This window comes from Pseudonaja textilis, chromosome 1 (assembly GCF_049901715.1).
Source record: "Pseudonaja textilis isolate UNSWEBS1 chromosome 1, rPseTex1.2, whole genome shotgun sequence".
In the NCBI taxonomy this organism is placed as follows: domain Eukaryota; kingdom Metazoa; phylum Chordata; class Lepidosauria; order Squamata; family Elapidae; genus Pseudonaja; species Pseudonaja textilis.
Window position 1 is genome coordinate 164,379,003 of NC_141990.1, and position 16,062 is coordinate 164,395,064.

Here is a 16,062-nt window from a genome sequence, read left to right on the forward strand (position 1 = left end):
TATTCTTATAAATCTTGTTTAGTACTGATCTGATTTAAAGCAAGTGCTGAGCTAACATGCTTTCTGACAGACGGCAATTCCACAGAGCTTGCTTTCTCCTAAAATTACTGTATTATCTGGACAAACAAAGCCGTTCTTTCAAACTTGTACCACAAAATGTCTTATATACCAATGAATGACAGAATATCAATGGCACATACTGTACACCCATGAGGCATCAAACAAAGCAGGTATGAGGCATCCAACTTCCTCTAGTCTGTGCTGTGCAGAAAACAGCAACAACAGCCTTGACCGATTTTTGTCACATGTGCATGAAGAAACAGAGGGCTTCTTAGAAAATGTGCTATTTATTATTGTGATCTACTATTTTCTACATTCAAAAAGGCCTCACCAACACATCATTTCCCCTGATGAGAAACTGGATATTGAATGGTCCAGAGATAGCAAAGGCATCAGCAATCTTTCTGGTTGCAATTTTCACCTATAAGGCACATAAAAACACCTGATTACTAATTCAGTCAAATAATAAAAATCCATTAAAGGTAAAATAAATAGAAACAAAAGAAAAAAAACTGTTTAATTTTACCCAGGTAACCTGAGAAATGTGAGTATAAATCCAATGAAAGCTCTTATTACACTTACCCTAATTACAAGCCTTTAATATTGATTTAATTTTATTTCATATTTAGCTACATCATACCATATTTCATAATATTTGATTTCTTGGTAATGCCAAACATAAAACAAAATTTGTATCAACAAAAAGAAAAACAGAAATAATTTAAAAACTTAGCATCTGTTCAGTATATATTAATTTATTCTGCTATGTTTGTCTAAGGCCTTAATGATAAGCAAGCAAAGCAACAAGAACTAACAGGAGGATGCAGGGGAAGGGGCAAGGGTGGTAGACAACTCCTTAGCAGAATTTCATTCTAAGTCAAGAAGTTGTATTCATACTTGCCAAAGACGAATTAAAAGTTGCACTGTATTCCAAGAACTAAAAGTGCAGATAAACTGTCAGAAGACTACAATTATGATGTGCAGTGCTTATGCCATGTTCATCCTCCTGCCTGGCAACCATCAGGCATATTTTTGCATCAAGTGAAAGCTTGTAGCAACCTTTGATGAAAATTAAATGACTGTAGTAGCAAAGGACAAGGATTTATCAGTTTAAAAAAAAAAGAGGCCTAAAAGCAAATGTAGGCAAGGGCATTAACTCTTGATAAGGAGGACACTCAAACAGAGGAACAAGCCCCTGTTGAATGAGAATGAAAATGAAAAGCAACAGAACACTATATTCTTGCACTGCTGAAACTCAGAAAGAGTTTTAAGCCATTGCAAATGAGGCAGACTCTGAGAGGGAAAGGGGAAAAAAAGCACTGCCAGGCTTTCAAGATTAATGTCAGCCCTTCAGTGTAAGCCAGGTCAAGAAATGGACTTCACAAGAAATACTGGAACTCTACTGAGAGAGGCTACAGAAGAGAATCTTGAAAACCTGACAGTGTTTTCCTTTTCCTCCCTCTTATACCAAGGAAAATGAAGGAAGGATCACTTTAAGTTTCTTTCCAATGCCATTTGCCTTCTCTGCCTTCATTCATAGTCTCACGAGGTCATCTCTGCAGTTTTCTCTCAACGCAGAAGAGAGTTATAGGACCAAGGAATGAAAGCTCTTAAAGTTCACTTGCTGTAACACTGTTCTATAGCTATGCTAGATATTTGCCTGTATGCTTCGTTGCTACAACTTTAGATAAAATCAGACAGCTAAGATGATACGCAAGACTACTAAGTCTATGAATTGATGTATATTATGGAGTGATAAAATACAAATAATGTCGCTTTATCCAATCTAGTGCCCAGATATATTGGACTTCAGCTTCCATCATTTCTCAACTTTTACCACACTGAGCTGTGGCTATAGAAATTAAAATCTGGTATTCTTGGAGGATATCAGACTGATGAAGGAGGTTCTGAGATAATATGCTTGCTCTAAATTAGAATATATTCTAGCAATTTCCTTTTAAAAAGGCTGAGAGAAATACTGGATGCTACTCTGTAGCCATAAATAATCTTACAGTATCAGCTATACTATCAGAAAAGTATGCAACTACTTTATTCAACTTTCAGCTGGCTTAATGTTCTTATAAATACTGTAGTTGAATAGTTCATGCATTTTAGCCCCATGATACCCCTCTATCTTGCATAGTTAACCAAATATTAACCTTCTCTATGGCTCCTTGGCTAATTGTTTGTGCAGGAAACATCAAAGTAGCATCTCCAGAATGAACTCCTGCATCTTCCACGTGCTCAGAGATAGCATGGCAGATAACCTGTTCCAAAGAGCCAAGAAAAAACAGTCATTTTATATGGGTTTAGTCAGATCTAAACGTGCAACTTACAATAGATGAAGTTACTATGAAGCCAAAATATGCATGCATTATATGAATACATCTGGTTAATTGGATTATTTTTCTAAATGTCTCCTAGCTTCAGAAAAGTAATTTAGCACAAGGGTTAAGGCACTGAGCAATTGATGAAGGAATTTGTATCTCACACATCTCTTGAACTTAGAAGAGTCATTCTGATTCCCTCCCTCTTCTTATGATGATACTGACATTTTTACAGGCATCGTAAGACAGAGAATGTATGCAGACCATTTCAAAAACCAATAATGATTTATTATCATCAATAAAATTTATTATTATTACTACCAAATATATCTACTAAGTCTCTTGTATATGGATAATGTCAGAGCAACATAAGAGGACTTTGACTATTTTAACATAATCAATCTACACTTACAAAATCCTGCTAAAAATACCTCTGCATAAATTTTGCACTATTGAGCAGTAAGGATTAATGGGAGACCTAGTGGGTTCATTCAGCCTCTTTCATTTGCCTCTGTTCACTTTTCCTGACTGGAAAAAGAATTTCCTCCTTTCTTCTATTTTGATTCACCATCAGACAAAAAGCTCAGAGATCCATTTTTTGTCATAGTTGTGTTACTGCCTTAATAGACCTGACATGATGTTCAATGGGCTTGGTTCTATGTACTTCATGTGCATAGTCTGCTAAATAGAATTCAGTGACTTAAGCTAGAGCATTTCAAGCAGGGCTCTTCTTTACGCAGAAGAGAGTTATGGGACCAAGGAATGAGAGAACTGCCAAATTAACTGTGAGAAAAAGAATAGTATTCAACATGATCATCATATAACTGAAAAATGGTTAGGTTGTGAATTCAAGGTGCAATTTTTCTGGCAAATGAAGTCTGCAATGTTTTGTAAAGTCTGTGATCAGCAGAAGCAGGAAAAATGCTGAATGTCAGTGCTGGAGGGTTAAACCAGGATTGTGTGGGGTTTTTTTTTTTTTCTGTACACACAATTCAGGGAATTCTATCAAATTGCTATGGTCAGTGGCAATGATAAATATCTTGGACTGTGTGAGTTATCAGACTAATCTGTATAGCACTACTATACATTATGGCAGGGAAAGATGCTCAGTTATCTAATGGCCTTTGTGAGGCTTTAAGGGAAACATTATTGTCACTGAACACTACACCCGGCAGTTTACTGTGGGAAGATGAAAGGCAAATAAGCAAAGGTGACAGCTTTTCGATGCATTACAAACAATGTTAAGTAAATGCAATGTTCCTTGCTGAAGCTGAAAACAATAAAAGTAATTCCAACAAGCAAGAGCAAGCAATATGATCTTTAAAGTAGCTCATAAAGAAGCTCATACTCAAAACCAGATTACTGACAAAACATTTCTCAAGGCTAGGTGGTTGTATAAAATCTTTGTTCAATCTACCTTTGTTTAGCTTAGCCATAAAGAACTTCTATCTAGAGTTGAAAATGGAACATTTGTCAAGTGTCTCTATGATCATTTTATAAATCCTGGGAAGAAAAAGCAAAGCAGAAAAGTGTCTACCTTTCCATTCTTTGCAACTGCATCCATTTCCACTTCTCTAGCTCCTTCAATGAATTTTGTTAGGACAACAGGGTGTTCCTGTTATAAAGAGAGAATATATTCAGTATTCAAGTTAGTAACTACTTTTAGAAATATTTAATTGAACTGGAGAAGTAAAGTGAAAAGAAAAAAGAGTAAAAAAATTGGTCTCACAAAGCTTTCATGGCTCTAGAGAGTTTAAAATGGAAATAAAAACTGTAACAAAACTGAAATCAATTACACACATCTCACTAATTTTAAAGGAATGCAGACCTTAGTGTACACTTGGCTGTCAAAGTCTGCATTAAATTTTTTCCTGTGTGGAAAGTCAATCACTCCCTATCCTCACCCTGACACCATGAGTGCAATTGGCAATTGTAGCCTTCAATTTTTTATTCCTACAGAGATTTCTTTTCCCACCATCACGCTGTTTTGATCCATGACACATTGGAAAGAAGGAAGAAAAGCATAGATAAATTCAAGCCTGCCTCCCATAATTCCTGTATACAATCTACTGTAGAGTTGGTAAGAAATGATATAGTAATTTTTACTGTATCTCCCAGGTGCCCCAGAAAATTTAAATTTTTAAATAAGAATGTAAGTAAGCAGTCCTTTCTGCAGAATATAGTTTGCAGACAAAAAGAATATTTCAGCAGTTGGTGTTCCACAAATACACAGCCTTTCTTCAAATGGAACTCCATGAAACCTCTCCTATCTTACCATGGAGTCTAGTTGTTGGAAACAAGCTCTAGAAAAAGCTCTTGTAAGAAGTTGAGGCATATTGGTTGTTAAATACTTCTTTAACCGGGAGGTTGATTTGTGTTGAGCCAGCAATTCAAGGACTTAACATATTTAAGCAGTGAAAAATCATCTTGGGCAGCCACATCAATGACACTTTGTTTAAAAGTTTTCCTGGCTTTCAGATCTGATTGGGCTGGGAATTGGATCGAGATTCCGCACTGTGAGGTGGCATTTGAAAGTAGATTGGCCCAAGCAGCTGATTGGTCTATGAAGCAGAGCTTGGGTGTCTATCTGAGTCAATAGATAAGATCTTCAGCTATTATTTGAATGCTTTAATTATTAAATGGCTTTGTATAGGAGGTGTACCCAGCTATACTCTTACTGCTGGAGTTGGGAGGCAAAAATCTGTTTCTACAAAACTAGTCTTAAGTATTGATAGGATGTAACCTGAACTATGTGTTCCCTATGCAGGTTCTACTTATACCTAGTCCATCTCTTTAAGGGAAAAAGAACTATCTTGGTCCTAGATGTATTGATATTCAAGTAATTGAATGCACATTGTGAACTAAACTTGTGCAGCAGTCTTCTTATTCCTATCAGGCAGGGGTGGTATTCAGCGGGTTCACACCGGTTCTTGTGTCCATCTACTTCTGCTTCATTGACTATGCTAAAGCCTTTGATTGTATGGATCACAACAAATTGTTGCAAGTTCTTAAAGAGATGGCGGTACCAGACCATCTTATTTGTCTCTTGCAAAACCTATATGCAGGTCAAGAAACAACAGTGAGAATTGGACACGGAACCACTGATTGGTTCAAAATTGGGAAAGGAATCCGGCAAGGCTGTATACTGTCGTCCTACCTCTTTAACTTATATGCAGAGCACATCATGAAAAAGCCAGGGCTAGATGAATCAAAAGTTGGAATTAAGATTGCCAGGAGAAATATCAACAGATGATACCACTCTAATGGCAGAAAGTGGAGAGGAACTAAAGAGCCTCTTGATGTGGGTGAAGAAGGAGAGTGCAAAAGTTGACTTGAAACTCAACGTTAACAAAGATCATGGCATCCAGCCCTCTCAATTCCTGGCAAATAGATGGGGAAGAAATGGAGGTAGTGACCAATTTTATTTTCCTGGGCTCCAAGATCACTGCAGATGGGGACTGCAGCCAAGAAATTAAAAGACTGGGGAGGAAAGCTATGGCAAATCTAGACAGCATATTAAAGACATCACCCTGCCAACAAAAGTATGTATAATCAAGGCTATAGTTTTCCCAGTTACAATGTATGGATGTGAAAGTTGGACCATAAGAAAGGCTGAGCACCAAAGAATTGAGGCCTTTGAATATGATGCTGGAGAAGACTCCTGCAAGTCCCTTGGACTGAAAGACAATCAAACTGGTCAGTCCTAGAAGAGATCAACCCTGACTGCTCTTTAGAAGGCCAGATCCTGAAGATAAAACTCAAATACTCTGGCCACCTAATGAGAAGGAAGAACTCACTGGAGAAGAGCCTAACTCTGGGAACGATTGAGGGCAATAGAAGAAGAAGGGGACGACAGAGAATGAAATGAGGTGGCTGGATGGAGTCACTGAAGCAGTAGGTGTGAGCTTAAATGGACTCCAGAATATGGTATAGGACAGGAAGGCTTGGAGGAACATTGTCCATGGGGTCGCGATGGGCCAGACATGACTTCGTAACTAACAACAAAAAGGGAAATTTTTGACTGGCTCAGAGAATAATTCAGGGTGTAGATCTTCCCCTGGAGCCTGAATCTGAATGAGTCTCTAGTCTCCTGTTCAGTCACCAGAGACCAGAGCGAGGTGGAACTACAGGCCTCTTATACATCATTTTGTGTCTCCTCTAATCCATTACAATTTGGGGCAGTGAATAATTGGCTATAATATTACATCCCACATTGGGATGTCCAAGAAAAACCTTGCTTGCAAGATTCTTTCCATTTGTTGGACTGACGGTTAACACATCTTGTTTAAATAATGTAAACTGATGTGTTAACTATTTGCATCTTTCTAGACTTCCTATTGCCCACTATAAAAGCAACACCACTGCAAAATCTACTGAATTCTGGAATTTATTTTGGGAAACTGTCCATCTAAAATCAAAACGAATATACTGAAGAACATGAGGTAGAACACAAATAAAAGAGTGGATAGGGCAGTATATTCTTGAAGAACTAAGAAAGACAAATCATATTTCTCTTAATATGAAAAATGTTTAGTATGGAAAGAGCTTGTAACAGACCACAATAAATGTTGATGTGTTTGTAAATTGTATGTTTTAATAAAGTTCAGCCCTCGTCATAAGTATTGTAGACCATTCCAGTTTTAATTGCTCCTTCTTCTTGTGCATGTTGTCTCTTCTCTTCTCTCCTCTCTCTCCCTCTCCCCTCTCTTCCTCTCCTTCCGTCCCTCAACTCCCCCCCCTTACACTTCAAGACTAGTGCAAAAATAAGTTACAACAATCTTATATTTATGTTAGCATCGAGTAGGAGGATATCTTCTGACAATGCTTTGGTCATGTCTTGCCTGAGTTTCTGCATTTTCCCCACTTCCTGTCTTGTCACATCTCTATCATCATTTGATAATCTTCCTTAAACTTTTATATCCCCTTTTTTATTTGCCAGTGTCATGATAGTCTTGTCTTTGTTTAATTGTATATCCTTATCCATTCTCCATGTTCAAAGTTTCATCACTTTCTCACTTCTAAAAGAGTCTGAATGTTTCCCCCCGTTCACTGACATGATTAGAACTTATTAAGAGTGCAACATTCTTTTTTAGAATCCACAGTTCCTGAACAGACCTTGGCACCATTTTTCAGCTTTTCTAGCTTTTCAATAACTTGGCCTCCTAATAAATGTATTACAAACACTCACAATTGATATCATGGCCAACATTAGCCAAAGGTTGCAAGAAGTAAGATTCATTACAGTCTCTCCTCTCTTCTGGTTCTTTCCTCTTTGTAAAACATTAAAATCACAAGCAACCTTAGGAAACGAATTTATTATTGTTTTGGTACATGGTGTTGGTGTACTATAGGAATTATAATGCACAATGAACTTGTCTTCAACAAGCAGGTTAAGAAATCAGAGCAATAGGAAAATTAGCTCTCTGAACTAGCTGGAAAGTAATCTGGGTGGAAAAGCTAAAGAAATAAAAGATATGCCATGCCAAGCTACCAGGTACCAGGTTTCCCCACCTCTGTTTGGCAGGATTGCGAATAAGTAAGATGCTGATGAGATGTGACAAGGCAAGGACAAAGGAGAGATGAGAGAAGAAATGAGGAGTGGATCAGAAAAACAACATGGGAAATAACGAGGGAAATACAGGGAAAAGGTGTTTTAAATTTCTTTTCCCAGTGGCACAGTGGTAGGGAGATTCTGGACTTCAGTAGTAAACTTTCCCTAAAGTCTGTTTTAGTTCCTGGTGAATGTATGGACATATCCACAGCAGTACAATACAGTATTTACCACTGGTTTGCCATTGCCTTTATCATTTTTATATTTCTTAGGCTAGTCTACATCCCTGGGATTTCCTGGTAGTCTCCTCTTCAAGTGATAACCCTACTTAGCCTTTTGAAAACAGTTGAAATTGGCTAGGTGCCGCCACCTGCTTTGACTCAATTGAGTTGGAGATGAGAAATTTAGATTTAAACTCAAACCATAGTAAGCTGAGTCTTCAGTATCTGGCATTTTCCCTACTCATTCTGCTGTATAAGAGCCTGATATTCTTCCCAAATCTGGTCCCAACATCCATTACGGATGCCCTGCAATGGCCATACATTTTCATGATGTATCATTCAGAATTGTATAATGTCTACCAGTAGTCAAATCATTTTTCAGAAATATCTGCTAACAGCTTTTACTTGGAATAATGCCAGAATTTTCTTGTTTGCCACTTTTCTCTGTAGCTGAAATCTTGGCAGCATCAGTCAAGAGACTGTGATGGTGAGAAAGCACTGATGGCAATCTCATGGTCCAGGAAGCCAGGCAGGCACAGAAGGAGCCCTCAATAAATCTTAACTGTATTTCTGATTCTCAACACACATTCAGTGTGTGACACTAAGCCAATCACACAGAGCACCACATTTTCTAAAAAGGAGAGTGCTCCCAGCTGGAACCAGATGTCCAAAAGTGATTGGTATGTTGGATGTTAAGCTCTTGGAAATCCAGTCTAAGTGGCTTGATAGAAGCTTCTGGGTAGCTCATTTTTGAAAGCTGAAGTCCTGACAAAAGGTCAGTCTTGGAAAGAATGGGCTGCCTATTTTTTAATCTGATCTTTACCTTCTGTACTGTCAAGAGAAAATAAAGTCCAAATATTTCCATGATGAGGGGAATGTTTTTATCTTCTGCCCAGTAATGGCCTTAAGGACACATCTTTATCATCTGCCTTACTATGTATGCATGTATATATGTATGTGTATAAACAATTTCTTTGGTCAGATATCCCATTAAGATGATTCTGGACAATGTACAAATTAAAAACCAAAAAATTCAATAACATAGTTCATAAAATCAGTATTCCAAAACCACGCTCTAACGTACTGTTTATTAAACATTTACTCTCAAGACAGCTTTCCATTTTTAAACATTTTTGGAGGACCTCAAAAGCTTTTGTTTGTTTGGGTTGTATTTATCAATATTTACCACATAAAAAATCAAATTGATGTATTTGCTTCTCATGACTATTAGATTGTATTTAAATCTTGTATTATTTTTCAGCATGGGCTGGGAAATAATTTTGTTTTTTGATGAAAGAATCTCTGGGGATCCCCAGTGTGATCCCTAAGACCACTCTTTAGGAAACAGGATCCCTCTAAAAGATCCCCCGGGGCAAAAAAGCCATTCATCTTCCAGTTACTGAGACAATGCAATCAGATAAGGAGGGGTGCTTAACCTCTCCAACCAAATGCTTGTGGGAACATCTGGATCTTTAACACCATGCAAAAGGCCCATAGGAGCTGGTCCGTGCAAAAGTGCTCCACAAGATAGGTGCAGTGACAGAGAGGTGATTTATTTTAAAACCTGTCATCTGCTTAAAGATATATTTAAAATAGGGCAAATCTTTCCGCTGTGTCAGAGTTGAAAGAGAGATTTTGTTTATTTGCTTGTTTACTACCCCTGAAGTGAATGTTTCCAACTCTATGGGGCCTCTGCTTCTGATGTCCACTGATGTCCACTTTGCTAAATTTGGTAGGAAAGGGCTCCTTTCTTCCCTGGTGCCTGCTGACAAGAAGCATCAAGTCATCTAATCATGTCTAGTCTTCAGCAAGCCCCTCCCCAGTTCTTTCTCTAAAGAGATTTACACCAGCCATAACTTTCCAAACTAGCACCAACCTATAAAATCGATTGCCTGAAAGAATATAGGTTGGTCTCGTCAGTTGAATTAGAACTTTCTGCCAACCCTGAAGCAAAATACCTTTGTACTGCAATTCTCTTCTGTTTCTAAATGAAAACATTGCCTCCCTGTCCTAAAGCTGGGTCCCATTTGTTCCACTGCGTAAAGGATTAGCTGTAGATTCTAAACAGGATGGAGGGGAGTGGGAGATGATGTTTACATTTTCCAATTCTTTCCAGCTATTCCCCACAACAGAATTTCCCAAAGGGTGTAGTATACACTATTATATAATCCAGCCTGATTTGGCTTTCTCTGTTCAGATCAAAAGCAGTATGTCCAGGTAATTAGAGATTGGTTACGCTGGTAAGCATCCTTAGACATCTTAATCATGTTAAGGGATTACTTACCAATTCTACAGCTTTATCATACATAAAACATCAATGTCAGTGACAATTACAGAAGCAACTCAGCAGGAACACAGCATTGTTGAATGCTGCATACAAGAAATAGAAGCTAAGTTATTCCTGAATTTCTAAAGTCTTCTCTGAGGCACAGATATGGAACAGGAATATGACTCTGGACTGAGATATGATGATCCCTCCAGAATTTACCACCAACATGTTAGTAAGTATATAAACAAAACTTTAGAAATCAGGTCTGTTTCCTGTGAGTTATCTAGATATAAACGCAGTGCAATACTCATTGTAAATATAGATAAGAGAGAACAATACTTATCAATTAGAAATGGATAATTACATTGTGTTCAAATTACCTCACATCCTGAAACAATCAGTATTCAAATGTACAAAAAATGAGGATAGTTTAACAGTTTACTTGTAGCAGTGGGAAGGGAAGAAAAACTTGGTGTAATACCTGTGAAACTCTAGTTGCCTCTGCCAAGAACTTCTTCATTTCTTTCTCTGTATGTACTACATTCATTGCTGAACCACTAATAAGAAAGATAAAAGAAGACAGCTTTAGATTCAAAAACCTTTTGTATCTAATGATCTGAAAAGCCGAAAGAACTGTTCTCCAAAAGAAAAAAGTACTATTGCTGATTTACCACTAAGATGAGAATGAGCATAAAATACTTCAAAGGAATAATAAAATGTGTGTGTGTGGATTAATAACCAGGAGCTGGGAATCGTTCTACTGTATAGGAGATATTCTAGAACAGGGTTTCTCAGCCTTGCTGGGAAATTCGGGGAATTGAAATCCACACATCCTAAAGTTGCCAAATTTGAGGAACACTTTCCTAGCAAAACTTATTTATTCAGTCTTTTCAAACACAACTTGATCTTTGCCAGAAATGCTTCTTTGTAAAATGTGGTCTAACTTAAGGGCACTGAGTCTTTGTGATTGGTTTACATATTATCTGGTCAATGCAATTTTAAAATAATTGTGCTATGAAAATTTAATGCCAAAATAAATTATCATAGTTTTGCCAACATATTTTTGTATTCAACATGTTGTCAGCTGGAACACATGGTGTGATGGTTCTGAAAAACTATGGAAAATAGATAGACAGATAAGTCACAAACCAAATATGCAATTTGCATAGTTGTTTTGCCATTTTAAAAAAGGTTTAAAAAGGTGAAAGATTTATGTGATCTGAAGAGAAACCAGAATATTGAAAATTACGCAGAAAGAAGACATAGAATACTATCAAACATGGAATCTATTTTACCAGTGGTTGGGAAAAAAAGGGTGGAAATTAAGAATATAATCAGAATTTTTAAGCAAATTAAATACCCAGACAACACTAAGCACTAAGAAATGTAATCAATTAAAAAATCAATAAAATTTGAAGAAAAAAATGGTAGATGCTGAAAATGTGCAGACTTCAGAAGAAAAAATACATCCCTCAAAAAGTAAGAAAAATGTTGCCCTGGGTTCAGATGAATTTTTAAAACTGTAAAGAGGACAAATTTGAAACTTCATGAACTTCATAAAGCACTGTTTCAGAATCATGTTCTATCTGTCATTCTCTAGATAAAGCACATTATCTTTATTTCCTAAATCAATTGTCTTAAAACGCCTTTGAATTAACCAAACCAATAAATCAGGTTTGGTATCCTGGAAGGAAATATCTAGCATAAAAATTAAAACATGTAAGATTTTAGGAAGAAAATTATTCATTCTAAATGTTAAATATAGATGGATATTTCCTCCAAAATTATTATTAGTGATGTTTAGGACTTATGTTTATATTTTGGGAATTTGAAAAATTTAGCAGATAGTATTTCAGCAATGTTCAATCTTATTAAGTAAGGCAGAATTAGTTACTTGTCATATGTTCTTAATATATTTACAGCTAGTCTGGGAGGCAGCAAGTCCTGGATATATTAGGAGAATACAATAATTGTGAGATTTGTAGGAAAAGAGCTGTATTAGTGTTTGGTGACAAAAAAAGTCAGAAGGAATCTGATAGCATCTTTTTTAACAAACTGTATTAAAAGGACACAACTGTTCGTGCATCTGAGGCAACTCATGAAGTCAGCTGCAGCTTGCAAATAATTATGGTATGTCTTTTAATAAAATTTGTTAGTGGGAAAATGTACTTCCAGTTTCCTTCTAAATCATTGGGGAAAAAGTACAAGGAAAAATCTCACTGGAATCAACTGTGCAAACAAAGAGCACATTTAATTATCGTTATGGATCACTGACTTCAAGACAACACATTCAACTGTCTGATTGATCCATGGAATATTCTGCTAAGAAAGACTGGCATTCAAAACAGATTTGGCATTGCAGATTGGTTTTGTTTACCCAACTATTACTTTGCAGAATGTGCATAAAAAGTAATATTTTATACAATGCTTATAAGAATACAAAAAAAATTGTTATTTAAGTCCAGGTGGAGTACAGCCGGAAATAATAGTTTCAATTCTAGTTAAAATTTAGTTTAAAGGTACATGTCAAATGAGAGTCATTTATAGTGGTGTAGTAGTTAAGGCATCGAACTAGAAACCAGGAGACAGTTTATTCTAGTTGAGCCCTAGGCACAAAGCAACCTTGAGCCAATCATCCTTGAGCCAATCAATTTCTTTCAGCCTTAGAAAGTAGACAATGGTAAGCCACTTTTGAGAAACCTTGCTAAGAAAACTTGTCCAGGCAGTTTCTGTGAATTGAACACAATTAAGAAGTGGGGCGGGGGGGATTTTAAATATCTTTGTGAAATAAGAATTTCTTTTCAAAACAACTTTAAATAATCTATAGATTAATCTTTTCCATTTTAGGAATATTTGGACTACTTTAAAATCCAGTTTAAAAATGGGTTTGATTGAATTATTTCAAGTTAATTGTCAACTCATAAAATATTTCTTTGGTCTTTTTAGAGTTGCCAACAGAAACGAAGGGGGGAGCAGTGCGGCAGCTTGCAAACCAAAACTGCATTGCATAAATGTTTTCAAAGATAGTAACTAGGTGGCTGAAGTTTCTGCCGCGCAAAATCCTAATTGGAGAGCATGATTGATGACTCTTGGCTATGGATGTGTCCCATTAGAGAATATGAATTAGGATACACCTAGGGGGTGGGGAAAAAACAGGGTCAAGGGTGACAATAAGTTATGTGTCTCAGAGTAGGCTATCTGTCAGGATTCTGGCAGTTACCCCCCATTAAAATTTTCCCTGAACCGGGGCGGGTCATAGCAAATTAGCAAAATAATTGCCTATTGGGACATCCCAAACCAACTCTCTGAGTGGTTCCAAGTAGCCATAAAAGTCAATGGGGCATTACATACTAGCGACATGAGGAAGCCGCTGAGAACCAGAGACAGAGGGCAACCAGACCAGGGGCCACCAAGCCGATGGAACAACACAGCACCATGATCTGCCCCAAAACCAATCCTCTCATGAAGCCCAATTAAATGCTACCGATGGGGGGGGGGTTAGGGCACAGGGCAGCGGCGTGTGTGACCCCAGATTCAAAATCAAGGCCGAAACCACCACCCAGGGTGCGACCTGAACGAGGCCCCAGATGTGCTACCAACACATCCCAGAAGGTCCATCCAGGCAGTGCCAGACATTTTAACTCCCAATAAATCCTTTTGAAGTTTTGGAAGTTTGGCTCAAGACCCATGATTTAAATGGAGGTAACTGCCGGAATCATAATTAATTAAATAATGAAGGCCTTATAGACACATCCTTATAGTGCCTAGTTACTCTATAGCAAAACTGCCTTTTCCTGCTTAAATTTTCTTTCTGCTTCATTCAGTGTCCGGGTTGCCTCCTTCAGACTGATAGTTCACTTTTTTTTCCTTATTGGAAAGCTTCAACTCAGTTTCCATTAGCACTTGCAAACTGTGCTCAGCAAACTATTTCTCTTGCAATCCTCTCATCTATGAATAAGCTCTTCGCTGCATTAAGCTTTGGAGAAGGATATTTAGAATATCCCTGCACATTAATCCAATTCATTGCCACTGCCTCTCTTTGTTTTTGTCAAGTATGTCTTGGAAGAAAAGCAGTTGCTACAACATGTATTGGACAGAAAATAGTAATGGGAGTAGAGAGAGCATTTTTACCAAGAAATGTTTAACTCAATGGCAGTATGATGGAGATATACCTGTCTCTGCTACCTGTTTTTAAGTGGTAGCAAGAAATGAAACTGGAAAGATGAAGGTTGAGAATGTGAACATTCTTAGGGCTGTTTCAAAGGTACCTTCATTCACAGGAGTGAATTTTTCTTCCCCTCCTCACTTTTTATGAGTTACTAGCATGCTATGATAAATTACCAGAATGCTGAAGACTGCTGACATTTAGAGGTAATTCTTCAGCATTCAGGTTCTTTCAAGTGTCAGGAAGTCTGTTTTTGACATTTATCTGCCTACTTTTCAACGTGGCTAATCACTCAACAGTCTTTTGTGGTCCTACCCATGCATATTCACTGTCAGATGGGAAGCAGGAACAGCAAAGACAGTCAAATTGTTGAGTCATACTGGGGACAAACATTCAGAATATATTCTTCAGATTTTGAACTTTGAAAGAATCCCTTTCTACTATTCTTTACAGTAGCTTCCATTTTAGGGTTCTGTGAGATCTTTAAAAAAAAGAGATGCTACAAGTATGAAGAACTCCATTAAGATTGGTTAGATGATTCCTAAACCATAGCATTGCAGATGATCCCTTGCAGGAAATAGTTTGATTTGAAAATAATGTATAAAATCTAGTAGTGATTTCCATAGCCATTTCAAATGGCACTGCAGTTGCCATTTAGTGTGCTTCTTTATATCATATCACTGTAGGCAAATGTTGTCTGTAAAACAATAACTGGGAAGCCTTTGAAGAATCATTCTATATAATTAGAAAATAGATTTGTTAGTCATTTGAATCCATTCTTTTTTTAATTAGCCTCCACATCCTGTTTTTTGGGAAAACATGCAAGAACTGTTGCAATTTTTCAAAGTCTGAATTCTGCATTTCTACAGCGATCCAAAGTGCCCCAAAATTGACAGGATTCCTTCCTTAATTTGGATTGCTGTGTAGAAGTTCTGGTTCAGTTTGGAAAAGCTACAAACTTGGTTCAAAGCAGGCCGCTTGAACTTGATGTAGGATACAGCTGCCTTATATCAAACAGGATAATATATTGTAAATAAATCTCTGCTTTGGAAGAGGGATAACATGTAGAACTTCAGTGATACGCAACTTTATTAACATTTATTATTTAATGTGCTGCTTTTCTAGATATTAGTGGCTAAAGCTAATATATATATATATATATATATATATATATATATATATATATATATATATATATATATATATATATATATATATATATATATATATAGAAAGGAAATGATAGATATTGTCCCAATATGTCCTTATTATGCAGTGGACATAGTCATGGATATTTGAGAGATCACATAAGCTCCTGATCAGATAACCAAAATAAGCCCATCTGTTGGAGCATTAGCTACAGAGAATGATCATTTTATTGCCAGTACCTTCCAGGGCCTTGAAGCTACAAAACTCAATTTTCCAGTTAAGAAATCATCCTTTCCTAGCATTGGAAAAAGAGATTTTTG

At 36.9% G+C, this 16,062-nt stretch overlaps 1 protein-coding gene across 1 annotated transcript in view; it reads right to left on the reverse strand.

The window, feature by feature from the left end:
• Positions 1-16,062, reverse strand: part of CPS1 (carbamoyl-phosphate synthase 1) — a 137,560-nt gene that overhangs the window by 23,886 nt on the left and 97,612 nt on the right. Inside the window, exons 27-30 of the mRNA XM_087923032.1 lie at positions 10,910-10,985; positions 3,925-4,002; positions 2,220-2,327; positions 392-481 (exon numbers count right to left, since the gene is read on the reverse strand). Of these exons, the coding sequence (XP_087779158.1) occupies positions 392-481; positions 2,220-2,327; positions 3,925-4,002; positions 10,910-10,985 (352 nt within the window). The remainder of the gene's footprint in view (positions 1-391; positions 482-2,219; positions 2,328-3,924; positions 4,003-10,909; positions 10,986-16,062) is intronic.